General features: G+C 43.3%; 1 protein-coding gene across 1 annotated transcript in view; it reads left to right on the top strand.

The window, feature by feature from the left end:
- The first annotated feature begins 24,468 nt into the window (after positions 1-24,468).
- Positions 24,469-24,922, top strand: part of LOC147725950 (uncharacterized) — a 108,832-nt gene continuing 108,378 nt past the window's right edge. The window contains exon 1 of the mRNA XM_086960076.1: positions 24,469-24,551. Within this exon, the coding sequence (XP_086816202.1) occupies positions 24,539-24,551 (13 nt within the window). The 5' untranslated portion in view covers positions 24,469-24,538. The remainder of the gene's footprint in view (positions 24,552-24,922) is intronic.

Here is a 24,922-nt window from a genome sequence, read left to right as displayed (position 1 = left end):
TGTCATACATAATCCACCCAAGAGAGCGCAAAGTTGCAAACAAGATTAGTAGCGCCGAGCACCTGTCTAGTGTCTAGAAGAATAACAATCACATAATATTTTTAAATGTAACTTACCTGCATGTAAGCAGCAGCTTTCTTGCTATTTGGGAAAAAATATTATTCACAATAACACAGAACAGAACACACAATACTGCTATAATTAGCTACTCACCAAGCCCCACAACCTCAACACCTAGTAGGTCAAGCAGGTCCTGCTCCCAGTCCAAGATGTCTGACCACCAGTGAGTCAGTTGGTTCTGGGTGCGCCGGACCCCAGAGCAGTGAAACACTGCTTGGCACACCCTCACCCACCGGCGGTGATGCTCCTGGTGGCGTACCTGGAGCCGGGCATGTCGCCTAGGTTAAGGGGAGGTGGTGCTGTTCAAAAAAATTTGGGCCGCCACCTCCACCTCGGTGAAAAGAGACCAGGACTGCACCCCTTCTGGGCACCGCCTGCAGCAAAGAAGCCGGCGCTTGGGTGCAGGTGCCTTGCCCTTCCCATTACTACTAGAGATAGCCTTAGCCATGGTTCTGGGTTGACGGGGGCCGGAAAAGAAAATGTAGGAATAAAAAATAAAGTCAGGAGAAAAAGACGGAAATTAAAAAAGCAAGTGATATAAAACAGTAGAAAAACTTCATAAACGCAGAAAAGTAGAAATAGAATGCAAAATATACACTTAGGGAGAGAGAGGGATAGATAATAATTAAAAAAGATCAGAAAAACAATGTAATTAAAAAAGGATTGAAAAGATTAGAGAGGGATGAAAAACAGGCCCCAGAACCATGCAAAGACTAGGAAAACAAGATGGCTGCGCCCACTGGCGACTGCGTGGTGAAGTTTGCGCAATATTTCCCCCTGAACATGCTATCCGCATTGCCGAACGTCAAAAAAATCTCACGAGCATGTGGGAATATGGGCCTCAGTGTGGGAACACTCTCATAGAGCCTTGTTTAAAATTTTTGCAAAGCACTTGCCTTCCACATCCAGTAAGGCAATAAGTGGGAAGTTGGTGGGGTTATCACAAGGTCCCTTTTTATGGATTGGGGTAAGTATAGCGAATCTCCAACTGTCTGGCAATGTGTGTTCCATTGAGTAGTTTATATAAAGAGGATTGAGAAGGTCAGCCCAGGCTTCTTCACTATTTCTAAAAATCCTTGAAGGGATGTTGTTTGGGTTGGTGGCTTCCACAGCTCAAAAAGAAGCTAAGGTGTACTTAATTGATGCTTTGAAGCAGGGGTCTCCAACCAGTAGCTCATGAGCTTCATTACTTCTCCTGCTACTTCTGAGTAGCTTTCGTTTGTGCAACACAGCTTTTTAAATTAGAACTATTTTGCTTGATTGAATATAAAAAAAAATATTTTACAACATTAATAATATTTTTAGCACTCAATGCGTTTCATGCAACATAAGTAGCTCTCAATACAGAAAAGATTGGAGACTCTTGTTTAGGGAATGTGATATTGGCCCAAATTGAGGTAGTTTGAATTGAACTGGAGCAGTCAGAACATTCTTCGAGCAGTGCCTACTGGTAGCCTTTTGTGTTACAAAGGCTCTACAGGTTCTGGATATATTGCATCCACTGCTGGGCTGTGACCGCTGGATAATTTTTCCTGATATTTTGATTCAATTTTTTGCTTACAAGGTTCGAAAATTTCATTGGATCTTTTGTGTTTAAGCCCTCATATAATTCTAACCATGACTATTCTTCATTGCATGGGCAATTTTGAAGGCCTTTTGCCTATATACCTGTTAGGGGAATCCATGTTGCTCATGCTGCTCTTGGTTAGACTGGTTATTCCTTGGCTTAACCAGTTTGGCTGAACCATATTCCATGTACATAGACTTTAGTGATTGCTGTTAACAATGCTTGTTTGCTCCTTCAGTGGTTACAGTTAGCTATGCTTGTTGCTGACTATGTGCATGGCTTCCTGCTCAAACGTGTTTCTTCACGTGTATTCTTGTTTTGTGGTTTTCTCGTGCTGCGCATGTAAATGAGGCTCGCGCAGCGCATGCAAATGAGGAACCGTCATGCACTAAATAGAATAAATAGGAGCGCTCGACAATGTGCCGATGCTTCGCTTCTTTGCATCATACCACAACCAGCGCTCCAGAGCCGATCCTGCCGCAAGTGTTCTTCGACCCCACCCTGCACCTACCTTCGTTCCTTCCCTCTTCGCTGCCCTCCTTACCTGATCCGGTTCTCCTCAGCTTTCCCGATTCCTCCACAAGCTCCGAGGCTCAGGACTTCACCGGAACCAGCCCCCGTCTTCAGCAGCACTTCCTGGAAACCGAAAAAAGGATAGTAAGATTTTTGTTACATAGCAACAGGCTTGTAGAGAACGTTGATTGCGAAAGATTCGGCCATAGTTTGTTTATTTAATTCCGGTAAAAGAAACAAGCCTTGTACAATGTAAAAGGAGGTTCACAGAATGCGTGGACATTTCTCAAACGAGTCAACAAGTACATTGCAAACTAAAAGGACTTGGTTGAGTTGCAGTTGATAAGGATACAATCATCTGCTAAAAGTATAACAAGCATTGGCCACTGCAATGTGTAATAGTTATTAAGATTGCTTATACAACGTAGTTATAGGTGTCATTCTATTGTTGTATGTTTTGATACATGCTGCGATAGTACTCTAGGCCCCTTATAGAGTTTTTAGGTATCTTGCTCTGCATTGTGTGTTTTCTCTATTGTAGAAAAGAATCCCAAAGAAGACCTGCTTCGGAGTCTACCAAAGGAATCAAAACTCAGTCAAGAGTCATTCCTACAAGACTCAAGAAGTACAGAAGTGTGGGCATGGGTCAATAGATTACTGGTGTGTACTGTCAAGATCTAAATTTATCTCAGAACACGGTGAGCACTTATAAAGAATATTGATGTATGGTTGTTGTTTATGTTATAACAGAACACATAGACTTGCTGATAACCAGAGTGATCAAGACCCAGAACACTTCAACAGAGAAACAGAACCTGGCTTCCCAGAGACGAGGACCAGTGCTTGTCTTGTCTTGTTTCTCACTCCACTTATCCTTTCCCTTGGGGACAAGTTGGCTCATCAAGAGTTGATATCCTTGTTGAGGTAACTGGTTCTCTAGGGGTTGGGACTAAGCGTCATCAAGAAGGAAACATCGGAGTGTCTCGTGTGTGATTCCGCAACAGAAAGCGAAGCCACACTTGTTTCCTCTTTATTTCGTTTACTCCACCTCCCTGCACAATGGATATACCTCAATTAACCCAACGTGTTGTTAAATTAAATACTGAAATTGAGGAATTGCGTTTAGAAAACCAGTCCTTGCGACAGGAGTTAGATAACACCAGAACAGGGTTTACTACATGGAGAGACTCCACAGAGGAGAGAGAGCCCATATTAGCTCCTCCTAAATTTGGGACTACTCAGTTTAAGTCATGGTCAAATGATAGTCAAGCAGTTGAACAGCTTGTACTAGTTACGGTAGTTACTCCTAGTTCAGTCCCTTTAGCTAACCCTGAAAGGTTTACAGGAGATAGCAATAAGTTCAATACGTTTATGAGTCAGTGCCAATTGCACTTTATGTGTAAACCACAGATATTTGACTCAGACACTGCTAAGGTGGATTTTATATTTTCTTATTTAGGAGGCGTGGCTGCAAGCTGAGCTATGCCTTTAGTCGATACAAACAATCCTATCCTTCATAATCTACGACATTTCAAAGAGGCTATGTCACACCTGTTTGCTAAGCATGTGTTTATTCAAGCTTCTGACAATGAACTCCTTGGTCTCCGTCAAGGATCAAAAGATCTTATCACTTATATCACTTCCTTTAACAGGCTTTTGGCTGAAACTCATTTGCCTGAAGAGAAAAGACTATTTCTCTTTTATCTGGGTCTTAAAGACAACCTGAAAGATTCATTAGCACATATAGTTAATTTACCTGATGATTTTGCTGTATTCCAAGATTTGGTAGTAAAATTGGATCATAGACTAGGGGAACAAAAGAATGAAAGGCCCAGAGGGGACATACAAAATCTTTAAAACAGACAGGAAGGAGTCTGAGGATAAAACGTCAGTGTCAGAACCTATGCAGATAGGTGGGTTAAAGGGCCCTTTAACCCCAGAAGAAAAAGAGAGGAGACGAAAAGGTAATTTATATCTTTACTGCGGAAAGGCAGGTCACTTTGCAAGAGAGTGCTCAGCAAAACCAGTGAAGAAAAAAGCCTTAGTAATTGAGAAGAGCTCGTTAGCGTTGTCGGAAAACTAAGTATGTCGGAGAAAGAAGAGATAGTTTCTTCGAGAAACATGTCCAAGATCTCTCAGTATGCTCCTAATGTGATTAATCAAATCCCCAAGCATTTTATCATTCGAGTGATTTTTATCCTTTCTACACAACAAAGACATAGCATACCAGTACTCATTGACTCGGGAGCCACTGGTAACTTTTTTGATCTAGAACTTGCCAGTAAGTTACAACGTATTCAAGTACCAAAGAAGGAACCAGAACCAGTAAGGGCTGTGGATGGTTCGGCTCTATCCTCTGGTCTAATACGGTTTCATACTGAACCTTTAACCATAGTAGCTGACAATGGACATACCGAGAACACTGTCTTTGATCTTATTGATACTCCTACCTTTGGAGTAATACTTGCCATTCCTTGGCTTGAATTACACAACCCCAAAATTGATTGGTTAAAACGTACAGTTTAATTAGAATCCTCCTACTGTAAACTACACTGTTATCAGGAGGCAAAAGACCCAATAATGCCCTTAGTTTGTGCTGCTTTGGAATCTGGAACTACACCGCTCCCTACAAAGTATCTAGATTTCTCTGATGTGTTTGACCCAGTGAAAGCCACAGCACGACCACCTCACAGAGTCTACGATTGTAGAATTGATTTAATTCCTGGAGCTGTGTTACCATGTAGCAGAATATATGCGTTAATGGAACCTGAGAATCAATATTTAAGATCATACCTGGATGAGTTGAGTTATTGGAAATAAGATTTATTCGCCACTCTACATCACCAGTCTCATCGCCCCTCTTCTTAAAGGTACAATAAAAAATAGATACCCTTTACTATTAACTCCAGTATTGCTAAACCAGGTCAAAGGATCCAGCATTTATACAAAACTAGACTTAAGAGGGTCTTACCACCTCATTCGCATTAAGGAAGGCGATGAGTGGAAAACCGCTTTTAGAACAAAATTTGGCCTCTTCAAATACACGGTTATGCCGTTTGGTCTTTGTAACGCCCCGGCCGCATTTCAATATTTCATAAACGAGGTACTACACGATTTGCTGGATGTCTGTTGTATTGTATACATTGATGACATCCTAATCTATTCCAAAAACACTGAGGATCATGTGCAACAGGTCAGAAAAGTTCTGCAGCGCTTATGAGATAATTCCTAATTCGTGAAACTAGAAAAATGTGTTTTTAACACATCAAAAGTTGAGTTCCTGGGATACTGGCTGTCACCAGAAGGGATCATCATGGACCCTAAAATAGTGGAAGCAATTCTTCATTGGCCAGGACCAACCTCTATAAAAGACACACAAAGAATACTGGGGTTTGCAAATTTTTATGGAAGGTTCATCTCCAACTTTTCTGAAATAGTGACACCTATTACACAGTTACTTAAAAAAGGAAAAAGGTTTCAATGGACAGAAGAGGCTGACCAAGCCTTTGGTAGTTTAAAGAAGGCATTTACTTCTGCCCCTATCTTAGTACATCCTGATAGGCCAATTTTTGTTGAGGCGGATGCCTCACAAACTGCTCTCGGTGGTGTATTAATGCAAAAAGATCCTGAGACAAGGTATTTACATCCTATAGCCTTCTATTCACGTAAACTTCTGATTGCCGGACAGAATTACACCATTGCAGAGCGTGAGCTGTTAGCAATCAAGGGAGTGTTTCAAGAATGGAGACACCATCTTCTTGGAGCTAAACATACAATTACTATTTATTCTGAACACAAGAATTTACAATTTTATTCCACTATGAAGGCCTTCACACTAAGACAAATGAGATGGTTGCAATTCTTTAGTGAATTTGATTTTTTTATTACGTATCGCCCCGGAAACAAACAACTTTTGTCAGAAACATTGTCACGTTTGGTCTGTAATAAACATCAGGACCAGACGAAGGAATCATAAAGCATTATTCCCCAAGAACGAATTGTAGCTGAAATCCATTCTGACTCTTTCAAAATGGCTTACAACCAATTGGCAAATTTATTTTACTTGTAAGTCCCTAGTACAGTGGTACTACCTTTACCCTGGGCCTGTAATTTAAATGCTATTAGTGGACATGTAGTACTTACCATGCCACCCATTTATGTAACCCTTTAAACATATCTTAGGCCTGCCATTGCAGCTAGCGTGAGAAATTTTAACCTGCCATTTCAGCCTCACAAAATAAACCTTTTGCCAGAACTAAACCTTCCTTTGGGGTAATTAGTCACCCCTAGGGTAGGCCCTACACAGACCCTAGGACAGGGTACAGTATATTTAAAAAGTTGGACCTTTAAGTTTTATATTTCCTGATACTTTTTCCAATTCATTGTTCAATACTGTGAGGCCTGCCGCTTTCATTTGATAACATTGGGTTACCTTATTACATTTAATAAGTGATCACTTTTAATTGGAAGCAGGTAGGACTATCAAGTTCATGGTCTAAAGAACTGTCATTTAAAACCCTGTTTAATGGTGAAGTTGGATTTTAAGTCACAATTCTGAAAATGCCACTTTTAGGAAGTTGCCATTTTGTAGTTCCAACCATTTTGTGCCTACAGTCTGTATCCTTGGTCATATAACTAGCTGTAGCTGGCAGTTGCTCTTTGTGGATTGCTCCCAGACAGTGAGACAAAGGGGGAATAGTTGTTGGCAAGATAAGCCCTCTCTGGCTTTATAGTGGTGTGGTGGTGAGCCTCAGCAAGGCCTACCAGTGCAAGGGGTTCGCCCTTCTCTGCACAAGTCCCCAGACCAATAGGATAGAAGTTGGCACAGAAACTGGAATAGAAAATACAAAGTTTATTAAGCTCATGAGGTGAAACTACGTTCACACAACACCCTTCGGCAATGTATGAAGTAGCACACTGAATGGAAGGAGCTTGATCCCTTTTGTACCCACACAGGGGCTCAAAAGAAGGCGGTACAAGTACAAGAAATAGGTTTTAGGCACATATAAGGTCATACAGAAAATGTACAGTCAACAAGTGAGAGGAGCTAACAGTTGCTAATTCTGGTGAACACATCCTGACATATACAGACTAACAGCAGCTGCATGGACAGCTGCAAGCTCAACTGAGCATGTGCAAAGTGGAAGAGGCTAAATATAACCTGTCTCTAGGCAGATTTCATGAGCAGACAACAGCAAGGTAGGACAGAGCACATAGCACGCACATGGTAGCACATGACAAACAAAATGGCTGCCAGAAATACAAAATGGATTCCACAAAACGGACAAGATAGCCTCTAAATGCAGGATGGCTTCTGCTAATGCTAACTCAATCGCTGCCAAATTACAACAGAGAGACGGAGCTGTCACCTACCACACTGGCACATCACAAAGGCACTGCCTCACCATTCTTACAAAGGGTTTCACAATGACTTTTGTGCCCCCAGACTAGCTTGGATCAGGGTTAGGATGCAGGAACTTCCAAACAGCTCTGGGGGTGGGAATCTCCAGAAGGTTCTTCAAAACTTGCGCCGAGGATAAAAAGTGAACACTCAGAGCCAGCTTTTCAATACACCACTTGACCTGTGGAAGACTCAGAAGGACTGCTGTGTTGCTCTGCTGCAAGAATGGCTGCTACTCTTCTGCCCTACTACTCTACTGCCTGAGTGGAAATGATTGGACCTGTATCTTGGACCCAGGACGATTAGAGGAACTCCAACAGCTACTCCTGATCAGAACATCAGGGACGGAAAAGGCTCTAACCCCCTTGAACCCAGCACCAGGCCTCTGTATGCTGTGAGTCTTATAGAAAGAAGGTTGATATTTCTCTGGGACCCTTTAGAAGGTGGGTGTTATAGGCTATTGCCCACTTTGCCCATGCCTTAAAACATCTATTGTGTGAAATATTAAGCAAGCATAATCCTCGTTCGTTAGACCTTCCTCCTTAGGGTGGTCTTCCCTGAAATTTTTTGCCTGTTTACCTCCTCTTTTTGCTGTATTTTTTTGTTGGCCTTAGGACTCTGAGCATATTACCAATGCTGACCAGTGGTAAATTTCATGCGCTCCGCCCCTAAACATAGTGACACTGGTGTATACCTAATTGCCATATTTAGTTTACTTATAAGTCACTTGTAAAGAGGTATACCATATACCTAATACCTATGGCCTGTGATCTAAAGGCTACTAGTGGGCCTGCAGCACTGGTAGTCCCACCCACATAAGTAGCCTTTCAAACCTGCCGCAGGTCTGCCATCACTAGGGCTGTGTGTTTACTGCCACTTCGACTTGGCATTTAAAATCACTTGCCAAGCCTTACACTCCCCTTTTATTACACATAAGCCCCCATAAGGTAGGCCCCAGGTAGCCCAAAGGACAGCATGCTGTGGCAGTAAAAGGTATGATATGTACGTTTTGTATGTCCTAGTAGTGATAAACAATGACATTTGTTTTCCCTACTGTGTGGCCTACTCCTCTCATAGGCTCTCAATGGGAATTTCTTAATAGATTTTTAAGCTCAAATTCCTGATTAGAAAGAAGTAGCATGTTTCATATCTTTGAAACGGTAAGGATAAATGCTCTTTAATGATAAAGTTGGGCTTAACATTACTATTTCATAAATGTCTATATTAGAAAGTGGATATTTCTCTGCTTTTACTGCCCTGCGTACCTTGCAGCCTGTCTCTAATACACGTCTGGGGTGGGTGACAGCTACACTTTGTGCATTCCCTCTAGACAGCCGCAAACACAGGAAGGGTGGGTGTGGCAGAAAACTAATTTGCATTCTGATAGCTCTTTCAGGCCAGGAAGAGGGAGGGGGGGCTGACACTTATACTTGAATAGGTAGTGTACTGTTTCCCACACAAAGGGCTGATTACTCCCTACTTATAGTCTGGAGCCAGGGCTGAGGTGAAAGGAGGAAAGCCGCACTCCAAGGGACTGCTTTGAAGTCACCCCCACTTCAAAGCTACAACTGGGTATAAGCACTGGAGCTCTAACCCTACCAAGATAATACACTACAGGACCTGTAAAGAGCTCTGCCAGGAATAATGAATACTGTGCTACAAGGATTGCTACTCTGCTTGACTGATGTTCTGGAAGAACTGCTGTTCTGCTTTGCTGTGCTGCCCTACAGCTCTCTGTCCTGCTGAGGTCAAGTACTACAACCATCTGAAACATATGACCCCAGAGTGACTCAAAGGACTATTCTGCTGGCCTCCTGATCTGTGCCTCAGGGATATGACAGATTCCCCCCCACTCCTGGACCTATTTCTAAGAGTTCTGACTTTCATGAGGTGCCGCTCAGGTCCCTGGACCCTTGAAAAGACCTGCAGCTCTTTAAACAAAACTTTTGGACTTTTCATGACTGCAAACAGGGCCGTTTGCTCCTGGACCTTGTCGCTCACATGAAGGATCAGCATGAGCGGACCCCTATTCGTCTCTTTACAAAGCAGAATTGCCACTCATGATTGTTAGGCCCCAGCCAGTCTGTCTGCGATACCTGGTGGCTCATTGCACCAAAGGACAACTGCCAGTGATGCTCACCTTGCTCCTGACAAACTTCTTTCCGGCAAACAGGACTCTTAGCACCAACTTGAGAAGGTAAAACTTCAGCAGAACTTGAATGGAACTGTATCCGACCCGCGCTCCATTGCGGTCGGCCTGAACCCGATGTCCCCAGCTCGCACTTTATGACTCTAAGCACTACACTTGGATTTAATATTTACGAATGTATAACTCCAATTATACTAATTGGTTTTTTGTTGTTTTTGTTTCGTTGTACTCACAAAAATATAAGCTATTCCTCTAACCCTGTATATTTGTGGTATTTTCATTGTGTTACTGTGTATGTGTGTTTTAAAAATACTTTACACATTGCCTCTTTAGATAAGCCTGACTTGTCTGTGCCAAGCTGGCAGGGAGTGAGCACAGGTTATCTTTTGTTGTGTATCTAGCCTACCCTGGTGGCTCCTGCTTGTACAGGGTGCATACTTTGACAATCAGAAAGCTCATATCTAACACTACACTATTAGAAAGTAGCCCAAAATCAGCAAAAGGTCTTCCGCAAAAAGCCAAAATTTAGCCCAGCCCTCAAACATCATTAAAAGCAATGAGACTCAAAGTATGGCCTGGGGGCAGCATGCGGACCTCCTGACCTTTACGTGCAGCCCCCAGGTCAACAGCAGCCCTGGGTCGCGACTCAGAAAGAACATTAAGGCGCTAAATAAACGGGCATTCATTTATTTATTTCAAGGTTAAATTAAGCTTAAGAAATAAAGTCGTTAAATTGCCCTCCACAGCCTAAATTTAGAAATACCTTTTAAAATAAGTATGATAAAGTCTGTTCAAAAGTGTATATAATTAACATACAGAACTGTTTCACCTTAGTCCATCATATATTATATTGAGAAATATATTTATATATTTTAAAAGCGCTAGTTTTCATAATGATTTTAGAAACTTTTATCCTCCACTCCCACACCAACAATGCCAACAGTGAACTAAAAGGCAAGTCAGGTGTTACATGCATTCTTTGGGTGGGCTGGATTTATAAGATATATATGAACAACATGATGGTTTATTTAGTCAAACACAGGAGTAGGCTTTTTACAGCACAAATCCTGAAGTTATGTATTTCGAGATCCTCATATGTGATAGTGAAAAAGGAAGGGAAGTATATGCTTTGCTTCTCCTACACCCAATGTATTGCCAATGGCCAGAACTCCTGAATGCCACCCTATTGGCATCAATGTGGCCCTACGTCACATCGGAGACCAAGCTTGGTGGACCCTGGGAAAATGTTTGTGAGTACCCATAATCAAAAGGATGATCATTGACATTAAAAAACAATGTAGTTTCATGAGCAAAGAAAACATTCATGTAACATGCATTAAAAACAAACTAATTATACTATACTGCCAAATATTCCTAGGCTGCACCACAACATATCTCTGTGTCACATCATGAAGCTCCTAAAAAGTTTGATTTCTGCAAATCTTATTATATTATTTTACTCAAGGATTGAACTGACTATAAAGGATTTGGTAGGGCTGGTCTGATAGGTCAGTGTTCTGGTCTTTTTTTGGACATTTGTGCGCCTGTTTATGATCTGTTGGGCCGGTTTTTACTGTTGATTTCCCTATTAAAACAAATATTGCCTACATCAAGTTTAAATCCATGTACTCTTCCATACATTGCAAAATAATTACACAGTCTGTCTTTACATGTTCAAAATTCCCCTAATTTACAAACATGGGCCCTTTCTTTCAGCTATCTAATTAATTTAAGTGGCACCACTTTTAGTTTTGGTGCTTGGGCCTACTTTCTGTCCCAATCTGACACTGATTATATTAACAGAAATGGATTTATGCAAAATTAATTTTACTGTATATTTGACTGCAAACAACTTAGCTTAATTAATGCACTTATGATTGTACATATTTCTGTGCATGTGTATATGCACTCACTTTACAATTACAAGCATTACTATTTACTAGATGGCCACGCCTTGCCATTGTCTGGAGTTATTTTCTTCTTCATGTCCAGCTAAATATAGACCTCTTACACAATGAATAGCTCTGTAATAGCTCTTACATGTATCTCTCTGGAAAGAAAGTAATAATTAATAGGCAACAGACTTATGGTTCAATCCAATCGCCAGGTAACGGCGGTATAAAATAATAGTCCATAACATCACCACCTCACTTGTGTCCTACATGAAGCCGACTTGGCAATCATCTTGAAAAGATAGCCTGTTGTGCAAATATTAAAGCATTTGCTGTTTACTGTATTTTCGGTATTGATAGATTTTACTGCCTCTACATTTGCATCACATGATCTATTTTGATGGAACCAATGATGACAACGGTGTGGTAAACATAATTTTCTTTATTTTTAACCTTATTTCAAGTAAACTCCACACTTTGATCTTTTTCGATCTTATTTTACTCAATATTTTGTTTTAAATTTGCTCCATTTCGCATTTGTTATCCCAGACTCTTATATTTTTGCACACTTTATCTCAAATTCGTCATATTTGAAAGTTGATTTGCAGAGGTAGGCGTGACTTCAATGTATACATGAGAGGCCCATTAGACAGTCATACTTAAAGTGAAAGGTTAAACAGATGTTGTGGTGTCAGCAATAGGTGATGAGGAAGGCAGTCAGACAAAGGTGGATCCAACAGTCAAACAAGAAGAGTCTGAGGTGACGTAAAGCCCCTAAGGCCCAACTCTATCTTGAGTAGGCCGAGACTCCCATTTCTCGATTTTTGCATAATCATTGACATGTCCGACTTTTAGAATGGCATCTATACGACACCTGATATGCAAGCAATGACTCCCATAAGACACCTGATGCAACATCAGTCTGTAAAAAGTGCCTTGTTATCTCTATTTCAAGGTCAGATAATAATAATATAAAGAGAGCAGTCTAAATTCATGTATTTTCAGCTTGTTTATGAGAATGAGTCTAAGACTAGCATATTGATTCTCACAGGTTATTTCAGACATTCCTAAGGTTATCCGAGAAGTTCCAATCTCAGGTAGTATAAAAGGCTCACCAATTGACCACTTGTGAGGGGAGGTATATCGCCCTAGATTATTGTGCAAGTTACTGCCAGAATCTTAGATTGCTGTGACGCTACTGCATCCTGAATTGCATGAAAGCTGATACCTAGCCAAGTCCAGGAGGAAAGAAACTGATGCCGATGTGTGCTTACCTTTTGAGGGTATTTTGAGGCTATACTAGCTCCCAACTACTGATAATTGCAGCGTTTGCTGTAAATAGGTTAGTGTGGTACATCTCCCAAGAAGCTCTAGATGCAAATTAGGCTACTCCATGCTCTCTAAGTATAGCAAATAGAAATTGGTTTTAGGAGGGAAAGTTGCTAGAAGATTTTTAAACAATGGGAGACATTTTTATATTATTTTCGTTGTTTGCAAAGTGCATTTCTGCTGTTTCAATAACATTCTTTGTGGTCAGTTTAGATGTGCTAAGCAACAGCATGAGACTGTTGAAATAAACACTTTTTTAGATAAAGGATCCTTTTGTAGTGCAGTTCTTGTGTCGGCTATTGTAAAGAATGAAATTGGGCTTTTGGATTACCACTCTAACTGCAGACAACTGTTTTTGTGCTATTAGTAACCTAAGGACACGGACACCATTTGAACTATGCATTGAGTGAGGTTTTGTGGGGCTAAAACAGCCTGCTTCTTCACATTCAAACGCTGGTGCATCAAACTAAGTTCACTCATGACACCTGTGGGTGTGAGAACAAACCTTGTATTGGAAAAACAGAGTCTTAGTTTACACAACAGTGACATCTAGAGTTCAAACATATATCTCAGAATGTCTTGGAGTTAATGCATACATTTTAGACAGAAGAAGTCGGAAACAGAGAGAGGATAGCTAACCTCCATAGAGCTGATTACCACCTGACCTACTAGTGAGGTTACATCCGACATACATACATTTTAAACAGAATGTAATTTTCTGAGCTGTTTAAGTCTGTGTGAAATTTGCTTCTGCTGGCATATTGTTGTGTAATTTCCTGAATTTTATTACACTTGCTGTGTATAATTGCTGAAATTACACCATTATGCCACATCGCCTTCTCTCAGTTTAAATTATGTAAAAATCCCATTGAGGGACCACAGGAACAACGTAAATGAACATCGAGTAAACAGCTATTATCCCCATATGTATGAGCGCAAAGCTGTGCCAAATTTGAAAGCGGCATGCTATGCCATTTTCAAAACACAGGGATGTGCCACATTTACCAAAAAATACGGCTCACTCCTGTCTTTTTCCTAGAGTTGGTGCTAAGATTAGCTGCCTAGCGCCAGCACCGGCACCCTGCACCATAGTGCAAGGGTGCCTGTTCTTCAGGGAATGATTGTTGAGTTACAGGAAAGTGTACCTCCCTGCACATAATCAATAAAGCCAATTTGTTACTTCTATGTGTGCTACATTCTGCAGCACACAGTGAAGTAGCATATTGTGATTATTTAATGATTGTTTGCATGCAGGAAGGTGCACCTTCGAGCATGGACTGATTGTTACCAAATGACAGTGACGAGTGATGATCATTGAGTGATACACAAATCAGAACATGTTATAGGATTTTGCAGTTAGGAGTAAGTGATGATGAAAATCTGAACATGCCCTCGGAATAACTGAGTGAAGGGACAAGTTGAACAAGTGAACATGCATAATGGTGATAAGTCATAACATAACCTGTGTATTCCCATTTCGGTCAGTGCTCTCATCCCATTTGAGGCTCAGCCTCTGTCCCATTGGAGCCTCATCCTCCATCCCAATTCACCATCAGCGTCCATCCCATTTCATCCTCTGCGTTCGTCCCACTTCAGCCTCAGCCTCCATCTCAGCCTCCGTCCTAGTTCAGCCTCTGCCTCCTCATTTTTCCCAGTGCTTTCATACGATTTAAGCCTCGGCCTCTGTCCCATTTAAGCCTCTGCCTCGGTCCAACTTCAGCCTCTGCCTCTGTCCCATTTTAGCCTCAGCCACCATGCCATTTCAGCCTCTACCTCCATTCTATTTCAGCCTCAGGCTCCATCCCATTTCGGCCTCCACCTCCACCCCATTTCATCCTCGGCCTCCATCCCATTTCAGCCACTGCCTTCGCCCCACTTCAGACAGCCTCCATCTAATTTCAGTCTCTGTATCCATCCCATTTAAGTCTTTGACTCCGTCCACTTTAGCCTCAGGCTCCTTCCCATTTCAGTCAGTGCATTCATTCAGTCAGTCAAAACACTTTATTCGATTAATTAAAATCATAAAAGACAATATAAGACATTTGTAAAACATTTGTAAAACAGTTTAAAACACTCTATATCACGTTAAAAAAACAGATATACATAAAATCCCTACAAATACAAAAATTCAAATCCATGTGCGATCTTATCGGTTATAGAAAAAGGCATTAATATCTATTTAATATATAGAATCACAGTTAGCTTACATGTACACCCCTTCTGTTTTTGAGCCTGGCAGCGGTCACTAGAAAGCTGGCCACGCTATAAATATCTCGTGTACTCCTAAGCATTTGTAAATACATCAGGGCCGGCCTAACTTGAACAAAGCCTTTTTCTCTCAGCATGGGGGTTAGGAATTTCCTGCGTGGCTCAGAATAGAAGTCACAGAACATTACATAATGCATGGAGTCTTGTTGCGAAAAGTTATCGCAGGCACATGTTTTACCAATTCTGGTTTTCCCCAAGGGGGATAATCCCCCAGAGTTAAAAGTATCAAATTAAGCCGGAACCTGACCAGCAAGTAGCGATGGAATGGCTTTGTCACAATTTTTGAATATGGTTGCATATTCGGTAAAGTTGTTAACAAATAATTGGCTTTGACACATGGCTTCTCTAACTCCAGATTTTCCGGCTCCCCTTCTAACATGTTCCGATAGCTATGCTTGATCCAGCTTATGTCTTTTTTAGTTATACAGTCGGGAGATGAGAACAGTTCAGGACGCCCGGGTTTGATGCACGCCGCTCTAACGTACATCAGCCAGGGAATCCTGCTTACCATATCCAATTTAAGACAATCCCCCAATATTTGGTGATTTAGAGTAAGTTCATTAAGCCATATATTTGCCCAAGCAATCAACGGTGCCAATTTTAAAGAATCTGAAATATACCCCAAACCAAGTTCAGTATGTAGGGAATAGGTAGGGGTCGAATGGGGAACTGACAGTAGAGAACTGAGAAACCTATTTTCCACCACTTGGATGTTGGCGTGTAGCCCCATAGAGAAGCACCATAGGACGCAATGGCCAGACATTTGGATTTATATATTTTTAATATTGCTTCCATTGGTCTCCCTCCAAGCCGATTACAAAACCCCAAAAGAGCCGCTGTTGATCTGGCTACCGTATTGCTTCTCAACTTGTGTTAAGGTCCCCAGGTGCCTTTTTCGTCAAAAAGGACCCCAAGATAAGTAAAAACTGGGACTCTTGATAATACAGAACCGTTACAGGTAAAGGATTTTGTCTTGACCTTCCTTCTGCTGGACCGTGCCACCATGACATGCAATTTTTTAGCATTTACTTTTAAATCTAAAGTATCCATAAAGCCACCAAAATTATCCAGCAGCCTCTATGCCAGTACATGAGAGTAAAACCGCATCGTCCGCGTATAGGAGGACCGGGATAACCGAATCCCCTATACGCGGCACATCCGGTGTAACCACCCCCAGTGATTTCTCCAGGGCATTAATGTATATCGTAAACAGAAGAGGGGCCAGGATACACCCCTGTCTAACTCCCCTTCTGAAATTAAAATGATTGGTACATCGACCTTCTCTAGTCACCCTGACTGCGGATAAGAGTTCCCTATGCAAATCGCTTAAGAAATTAACAAGTGGGGAGTCCAACCCTATATTAAGTAGAATAGACCACAGTTTCGATCGGTTGACTAGGTCGAATGCGGACAAGAGGGCCATAAAACCCATATAAAAATGTCCCTCCTTCGCTCAAGTGTACTTGTTAATAAGGAGGTGTAAATTTAAGCATGGGTCAAGGGTGCCCCTACGTTCTCTAAAACCATATTGTAGATTGGATTGGAGGGGACCCCCCTGCCCTCAAGCCAATCCCTCTACCTTTGTAGGATCACTCTGCCAAGGATTTTCACTGCAGAGTCCAGGAGCGAAATTGGCCTGTAGCAAGCCGGGTCACCTCTGTCCCCCTTTTTAAAAATTGGGACTATGATAGATCTAGACCAAGATGTCGGAAATCCCACTGTACTGGAGGCATTAAAAACATTGGTTAGGATCTTTGCCCAGAAACCTGGATGGGAACAATGTAGGTCTGCTGGTACCCCGTCAGGACCCGGTGCCTTTTTTTTTTACATTTCTTTTATAGCTTTCTCTACCTCACTAGCCATAAATGTTAATGGTCCTACACCTGGGCCATCGGGTACCATATTATGGTTAGCCAGTGCATCCATGTGTCCTCCGCCATAAATTTCGCTAAAAATGACTGACCCACCCTCCATTAGGGATGACGCAGTCCATATCAGCGTTATCTTGGCTAGAGAGGAACGGTTGGTTTATGGTGGACCAAAATTTCTTGCTGTCACGCAGCACCTCGGTAGCGAGGAGGTTATCCCACGCTTCCTCCTTTAGTTGATTTTTCCTCGCAATTATGGCTAGTTTGTAGGACTTACGGGCATTTGCAACCAAGAACCTATCCATAGGTTTAGACTTTAAGGCTTGTATCAGGGCCCCATGTGCCTTTGTGCAGCTGCTATAGAACCATCTATACTCCTTTTTAGGGTTGCTTCTGGACTCTAACTCTAACTTCTTAGCAATCTGTCCACAGATATCTTCATATGCCCCAATGATCTCTGAGCTGGGAGCCGTGCTATCTAGGCAAGTTTCCAAGTTCATATTAGCCTCTATAGCCAGTTCCTCCAAAAAAAACGCTGGTACCACTCTGTCCCATTTGATCCTTCTTCCTTGATCTGATGTAACCAACATTTCCCCCCCCCCCCCCATTACCAACCCATTTGAGCTACTCCAGTCCCCCACATCCATCTCCAATAGAATCGGGTTGCGGTCAGTAAATGTTGAGAGGACTGTCCTGTACACTCGGACATTGCCTAATATCCCAGACGAAATGAAAATATAGTCAATAATTGTAGAGGACCCTCTTCCTACAAACGTGGGAACTCTTTCCAGCCCTTCCTGGCCACTGGGTTCAAATAAATTCATATTTGCTAAAAATTCTTCGAGGGCCTCACCCTGGGGACTGTGCTCAAAGTGGGGAACCACTGCCCTAGGTGGGTCACAGGACTCACCCTTATTGCACTCCCAGTTACATGGATGTATATTACAATCTCCCATTAGGATCAACTCGAAAGCAGTGTTTTGATTAAGTCTATATACTGACAAAAATTTATCCAAAATGCCTATATGTTCATTACGATATGAACCGGCTATGGAATTATAAAAATTTATTAAAAGATACTTTTGTGAGTTTACACAACTCCACCCAAGTATCAAAATATTGGGGGTCTCTAATTCCAGCCTTCTAAACACACCTTTTATATTCAGTGAGATTAGGAAAAGTAAACCTCCCTTCGGTCTGCCCGGTAGCCCTCCCACCCCCGGGACGGCAAAACTTGAGTTCCCATCCATATTAAAGCTAGTACTAACGTCCCACGTTTCCTGAAGGGCTATAATACTGTGTAGTTTTACAAACTTCACCCAGAGCTCATCTTGTTTCTTAGATCTGACCCCCGCCACGTTCCAGCTAAGGAATTTACAGGGTACCATGGATTTAACACTCTCCTCTATATCCCCCTGGCATTGCGTCAACACTTCATGTCAATCATTTTGATCCTGATGTGACAGCGGGGAAAAACGATTTGAGATCCCTATATCCAGATCTACCTGTGGTGTGGGAGATCTAGCAACAATTAGGGTTGGGGGAACTATATCCGGCCTTTGTATCATCCCTCTTACTTCCCTAGACCAGATATAAGAGTCGCTTCCAGTGGGTCTGTATGGGGGTTACCAAATTGAGAATCCACTAGGGGGTTACTTTGGGGGGCATATAGGGGGGGCCTTAATGGTGGGTAAAAATAACCTATAGGGACCGGTCTTATGCCTGTATTGTCTAAATCTGAGGCGTCCCAAAATAATCTATCCGCTACTGAGCGTGAATTAAAATTGACCACCACGCAATCCCCAGTAATATGTTTGGGCGACGCCCAATCCATGCAACTCTTCTTGCCGTAATGGCTTTAGAGACATCTAAGCCCCCACTACTGTGCTCTTCCCACCAGCGCCCAGCTGTCCTCATAAGGTCATGTTTTGATTCGAAAGCGCCTTCCCCCACTGGGGAGACCCCCGTAAAGACAGCTACAAATGGTGCCGCTGCTGGTGGTAAATCCAAGATAGAATCATATATATTCCCTTGTCGTGGGTGGGGCGGGACTATGGTTTTAATGTTATTTGCTCCAAGATGTATGTTCCAATTCTTTAACATTATTTACCGAGCCAGATTGGCTGCATACAGTATGATTTAGATTAACTCCCTTGGCTACCCTTAGATCATGTGAGGTCTTCTGTGGGTTTGCCGCCCTCAGATTATCTCCTTGGGAAACATTTGTCTGGGTTGGGTTACAATTATTGGCTCTCTGTTGAGTAATGAATTGATCAATATTTTCACATTTTTTTAGCAAACCCACCACGCACTCATTTAGTGTATCTACGATGTCTTTGGCAATAGCAATTAAGGCTGGCTCCAACCTTGCAGTAAACAATTCCTCCACCACTTGAGCCACAAGATGCCTGCTAATAGTGTCAGAACGTGCAGGTGCAATACATTTAATTAGTCTTTTGTGGGGTTTCTTAATTCGCCTACGCTTATGCGCTTGAGTTTGCAACGACAGAGGGAATAAGATTAGAGGCAGGAACTGACTGTGGTTTTACGATAACAATGTTTGGCTCCAACGGTAATCCAGGAGTCTGCACTAAGTCATTTTTGTCTAGATCACTATCTGCGGAACCCAGTCCAAGTTCGATTTCCGCATTAGCTATTTCTTTACTGAGAATCCCAACAGCAGAAGTCAAGTAGGATATTATGGAAATCGGTTCTCCTAGGGACCTTAGCATTTTTGCCCTCCTGTGTCCCGGACATCTGTTGCTTTCTCTTACCCATCAGAGATGAAAGAGGATAGGCCCAGCCCGGCCTCTCCTGGCCCCGGATGGCCACAGATGGCCCCGCCCTTGTCCCGGGCATCTCCCGGCGCTGCCCGCACGTGTCTCGCGAGGCGTTCCCTGCTTTTAATCCGCCTCTGGGCGCGGGCATGTCGGGAGCGTCCTAGCAGCTGAGCCGGACCCCGGGACAGCTGGGAATTGTAGTTTTTCCCAATGCTACCAGGACCGGCGTGGTGACCCTGCAGCCGTTTCCCTCATGGCGGGAAGAAGGGTGAAGATGCCGTTGTCCTCACGGCAGGAAGCAGGTATGATGAGCCGTTGCCCTCACGGCTTGGAAAGAATCTCTTTCTGTGTCCCATTCATTCAATTTCAGCCTCGGCCTCCATCCCATTTCAACATCAGGCTTCGTCTCATATCAGCCTCTGCCTGTGTCTCATTTCAGCCTCAACCTCCCTCCCATTTCAGCCTAAGGCGCCATCTCATTTCAGCCTCAGGCAACATCTTATTTCAGCCTCTACCTCCCTCCCATTTCAGGTTCAGGCTGCATCTCATTTCAGCCTCAGACACCATCTCATTTCAGCCTCAGGCTCCATCTCATTTCAGCCTCTTCCTCCGTCCCACTTCAGCTTCCATCCACTTTCGGTCAGTGAATCGATCCCACTTGTGGGTCTGTCTTAATTCTGCCACAGGCTCCATTCCATTTCAGCTTCTGCCTCCTTCCCATTTCAGCCTCTGGCTCCCTCCTATTTCAGCCTTAAGCTCGCTTTCATTTCAGCCTCAGGCTCCCTTTCATTTCAGCCTCAGGCTCCCTCCCATTTCAGCCTCAGGTTCCCTCTTTCAGCCTCAGGTTCCCTCTTTCAGCCTCAGGTTCCCTCCCATTTCAGCCTCAGGTTCCCTCCCATTTCAGCCTCAGGTTCCATCTCATTTCACCCTTTACCCCTTCCCAATTCAGCCTCAAGTGCCATCTCATTTCAGCCTCTGCCTCCCTCACAGTTCAGCCTCGGGTTCCATCTCATTTCACCCTCTACCCCTTCCCAATTCAGCCTCAGGCTCCATCTCATTTCAGCCTCTGCCTCCCCCACAGTTCAGCATCAAGCTCCATTTCATCTCAGCCCCAAGCTCCATCTAATTTCACCCTTTGCCTCCCTCCCATGTCAGCCTCATGCTCCATCTCATTTCAACCTCATGCTCCATCTCATTTAAGCCTTTGCCTTCCTCCCATTTCAGCCTCAGGCTACATCTCATTTAGGCCTCTGCCTCCCTCTCATTTCAGCCTCAGGGTCCTTCTCAATGCATCCTCATTCTCCTTTCTCCATCTCATTTCAGTCCCAGTCTCCGACCCATTTCAGTCTCTTCCTCCCTCCCAATTCCGCCCAGAGCACCGCCTCGGGAGTTGTGGATCGAGTCTCGGCATCGGCTTAGCATCCCGTGATTCTGGGCCAATAACTTAATCTCTGCGTGCCCATGGAGAGCTCGAATAAAAGAGAGAGGGACCCCGTAACCAAAGAGATGGAGTACCACCATAGACTTTCGTCAAGCATAAAATTCCCTTTGGGACAACTTACTATTAGAACGTACGTTCTCACACAAACATGAATCAGGACAACAATATCAATGTGATACTAAGTTAGCGAGGCGAGATGTACACACAAACAAAGTTATGAGAAAATACTAAACAGTTTATTCATCCTTGCAATACATCATAAAATAATTCAAAATAGTTTAAAACAGGGACAGACAGTTAAAATAAGGAAACAGATAGGGTTCCTATTCGTAAAAAAGGAGGCCAGAAACAAACAATTAATTCAGCAGAGCGTCAGATTTATCTTCAGTAAATGTAGGACACAATCCTCCTTTGTTATTGCATCGACGCGTTTCGGCGGACCTTCTAATAATGCCACCTTCATTGGGAATATATATAATGTCTTCCCAGTTAATTCTTACACACTAAATCTAACACATGTGCCACTTCGGGGTGAGTACCTCCGATCTCCTTTCGAAATCTCTCAACCTGCGAGAGGCAATTATTCCAGACCGGCAATCTTATGCGGTACTTATTTCTAGTCAAGTATTTAAAATCCCAAATCCAAATATCTGATACCGGAAAGAATAATTTGTATAATAAAAGTTCACTTTAATCGATAATTTAAGAATTAGGTAATACCTTGACACGCGGTAGACACTTTAGAGTTTCAGTTGAATTTTTTTGGTCACACTAACAGATTATCTCATATCAGTGTGTTGGCGGTTTCTTTTCTTGTTTGAAGTGGACGAATGTCACACTAAAACACAGTGTCAAATGGCAACGTAATGGTCGATATTCTCATACTGGAATGTACTCACACGCGGGACGCCGACTACCTGTGGAATTACGGTGGTATTCGTTTCTATTAAAGACAAGGCGTATGAGGATATCTACCATTACGTTGCCGTTTTGACAGTGTTTTAGTGTGACATTCGTCCGCTTCAAACAAGAAAAGAAACCGCCAACACACTGATATGAGATATAATGTGTTAGTGTGACCAAAAAAATTCAACTGAAACTCTAAAGTGTCTACCGTGTGTTAAGGTATTACCTAATTCTTAAATTATCGATTAAAGTGAACTTTTATTATACAAATTATTCTTTCCGGTATCAGATATTTGGATTTGGTATTTTAAATACTTGAGCAGAAATAAGTACCGCATAAGATTACCGGTCTGGAATAATTGCCTCTCGCAGGACGAGCGATTTCGAAAGGGGATCGGAGGTACTCCCCCCGAAGTGGCACATGTGTTAGATTTAGTGTGTAAGAATTAACTGGGAAGACATTATATGTATTCCTGATGAAGGTGGCTTTCTTAGAAGGTCCGCCGAAACGCGTCGATGCAATAACAAAGGAGGATTGTGTCCTACATTTACTGAAGATAATTCTGACGCTCTGCTGAATTGTTTGTTTCTGGCCTCCTTTTTTACGAATAGGAACCCTATCTGTTTCCTTATTTTAACTGTCTGTCTCTGTTTTAAACTATTTTGAATTATTTTATGATGTATTGCAAGGATGAATAAACTGTTTAGTATTTTCTCATAATTTTGTTTGTGTGTACATCTCGCCTCGCTAGCTTAGTATCACATTGATATTGTTGTCCTGATTCATGTTTGTGTGAGAACGTACGTTCTAATAGTAAGTTGTCCCAAAGGGAATTTTATGCTTGATGAATGCCCATGGAGAGCGCCTGCATAATGCATACCCTCATAAATTAACTAACTTCAACCTAGGCCTCGGCCTAGGGTGACCAACTGTCCGTAAATTTCACGGACTGCCCGTAATTTGGGCCTCCTTTGTCAGTTGTCCGTAAGGGTTTCTTCCACTGACTCCTTTTTGGCCGTAATTTCAGACATTGGCGTGAGCTGTCCCCTGCTAGCAGCCTGTAACTCTCACTGCAGGGGCAGCTCACGCCCCTGCTGTGATCTGTGGCCTGCAGCAGCCCCTCCCCGACCTAGCACAGACTGGCATCATGCCCATTATCATTCTGTATGTTGGTCTAATTATCACATACAGAATTATAATGGGCTTCTCTGCCCAGTGACAGCATTTCGGATCCCGTGTTTTTTTTTCAGTGGGTGAGAGGTGGCAAGTAAGATCCGAGAAGCCTTCAGCTTTGATCTTTTTCTTCACTTTTTTTTTTTAATATGCAAACGCAGGTGTTTCACTCGCATACACAACAGATGTATTTAGTGCATGGGTGCAAGATTCTCTCAAGCTAAAAGAAACTTATTTTGACTTGTGCTTGCGTTAGTTGTTGATTTACTTATGCACTATTGCGTGACTTGCTCTGATGTGTATGCAAAACGTACCTTTTGTCCCGAATTTTCGTCCTGAATTCTGACCTTCTGTCCTGAATTTTTGTCCTGAATTTCGACCCTTTGTCCTGAACTTTTGCACTCACTGTCCTGAATTTTCACCCATGCCAGTTGGTCACCCTACCTCGGCCCCCATTTCAGCCTAAGCCATCGCCGCATTTTAGCCTCGGTCTCCCTTCCCTTTCGGCTAAGACATTTATCAAATGTCATGCTCGGCCTCCTTCCATTTGGGCCTCGGCCTCATCCCACTTCGGCCTCTGTCTCGGGCTTCGTCCCCTTTCAGCCTCGACCTCCATCTCATTTGCCCACAGAGTTCATCCCAACAGTTCTCTGTGTTGAAATCTGTGATATTATTCCCAAAATCCCCATCGGTGTCCTCTGGGGGATAGGGGGTCGCCCCTCCAAAGCCCCGCCGTGCAGAGCCGGGCTCGCCGCCTTCCCATGCTCACTCTCCCGGTCTTTGCAACGGACGCGTCGTGGTCAATAACTCTGGATACAAACAGCTTTCGATGGCACGAGGGGCTCCGTTTCGAGGAGGGGTACCGAGAATCACACGCGGTGATTGTGTGTGCGCCACACGGGCCTGGAGGCGCGCGCCTCGTGTGAGGCGGTGTCACCGTCCGCCCTCGCCAGGGACGGCAGCGAACGGGTGGCGCAGCTGAGGGGAGAGTCAGGTGGACGCCGGCGGCTGTTGACTGTATGTAAATGTAAGAGTCAGTGTTAGGATAAATTAGGGCGCCCGCCTTCCGTCGGTACCTTCGCCTGCCCCTCCTGCCAGCGTGAAGCCTCCGAGCGCGGCCTCCCGTCGCCATGCCGAAAGCAGGTAGAGTAGACGCGCCGCGGCTCCCTCATAGGTCCGACAGGCCCCTGGGCCAATCAGGCAGCAGCTGGAGGACTAGTCTGACAGGTCAGTCGACCAACCAGGCAGCGCCTGGAGGGCTGTTCTGACAGGTCAGTGGGCTAATGAAGCAGAGCCTGGAGGGTTGATCTGACAGGTCAGTTGCCAATCAGGCAGAGCCTGGAGGGCTGGTCCCACACATCGGTGCCTGGGCAAATGCTTGGCTGTTTGTGGCCCTGATTTATGGTCTGCTGGGCCGGTATTTACTGGAGATTTCCCTGATGTTAAAACAAACATTATCAGCAAACAACAATGAGGAGAAACATATAGGTCTAATTTTGCATAACCACTTTGCT

Source organism: Lissotriton vulgaris, chromosome 3_1, assembly GCF_964263255.1.
Source record: "Lissotriton vulgaris chromosome 3_1, aLisVul1.2, whole genome shotgun sequence".
Lineage (NCBI taxonomy): Eukaryota > Metazoa > Chordata > Amphibia > Caudata > Salamandridae > Lissotriton > Lissotriton vulgaris.
Note: the sequence above shows the minus strand (reverse complement) of the source record. Positions and strands in the feature narration are given on the sequence as shown.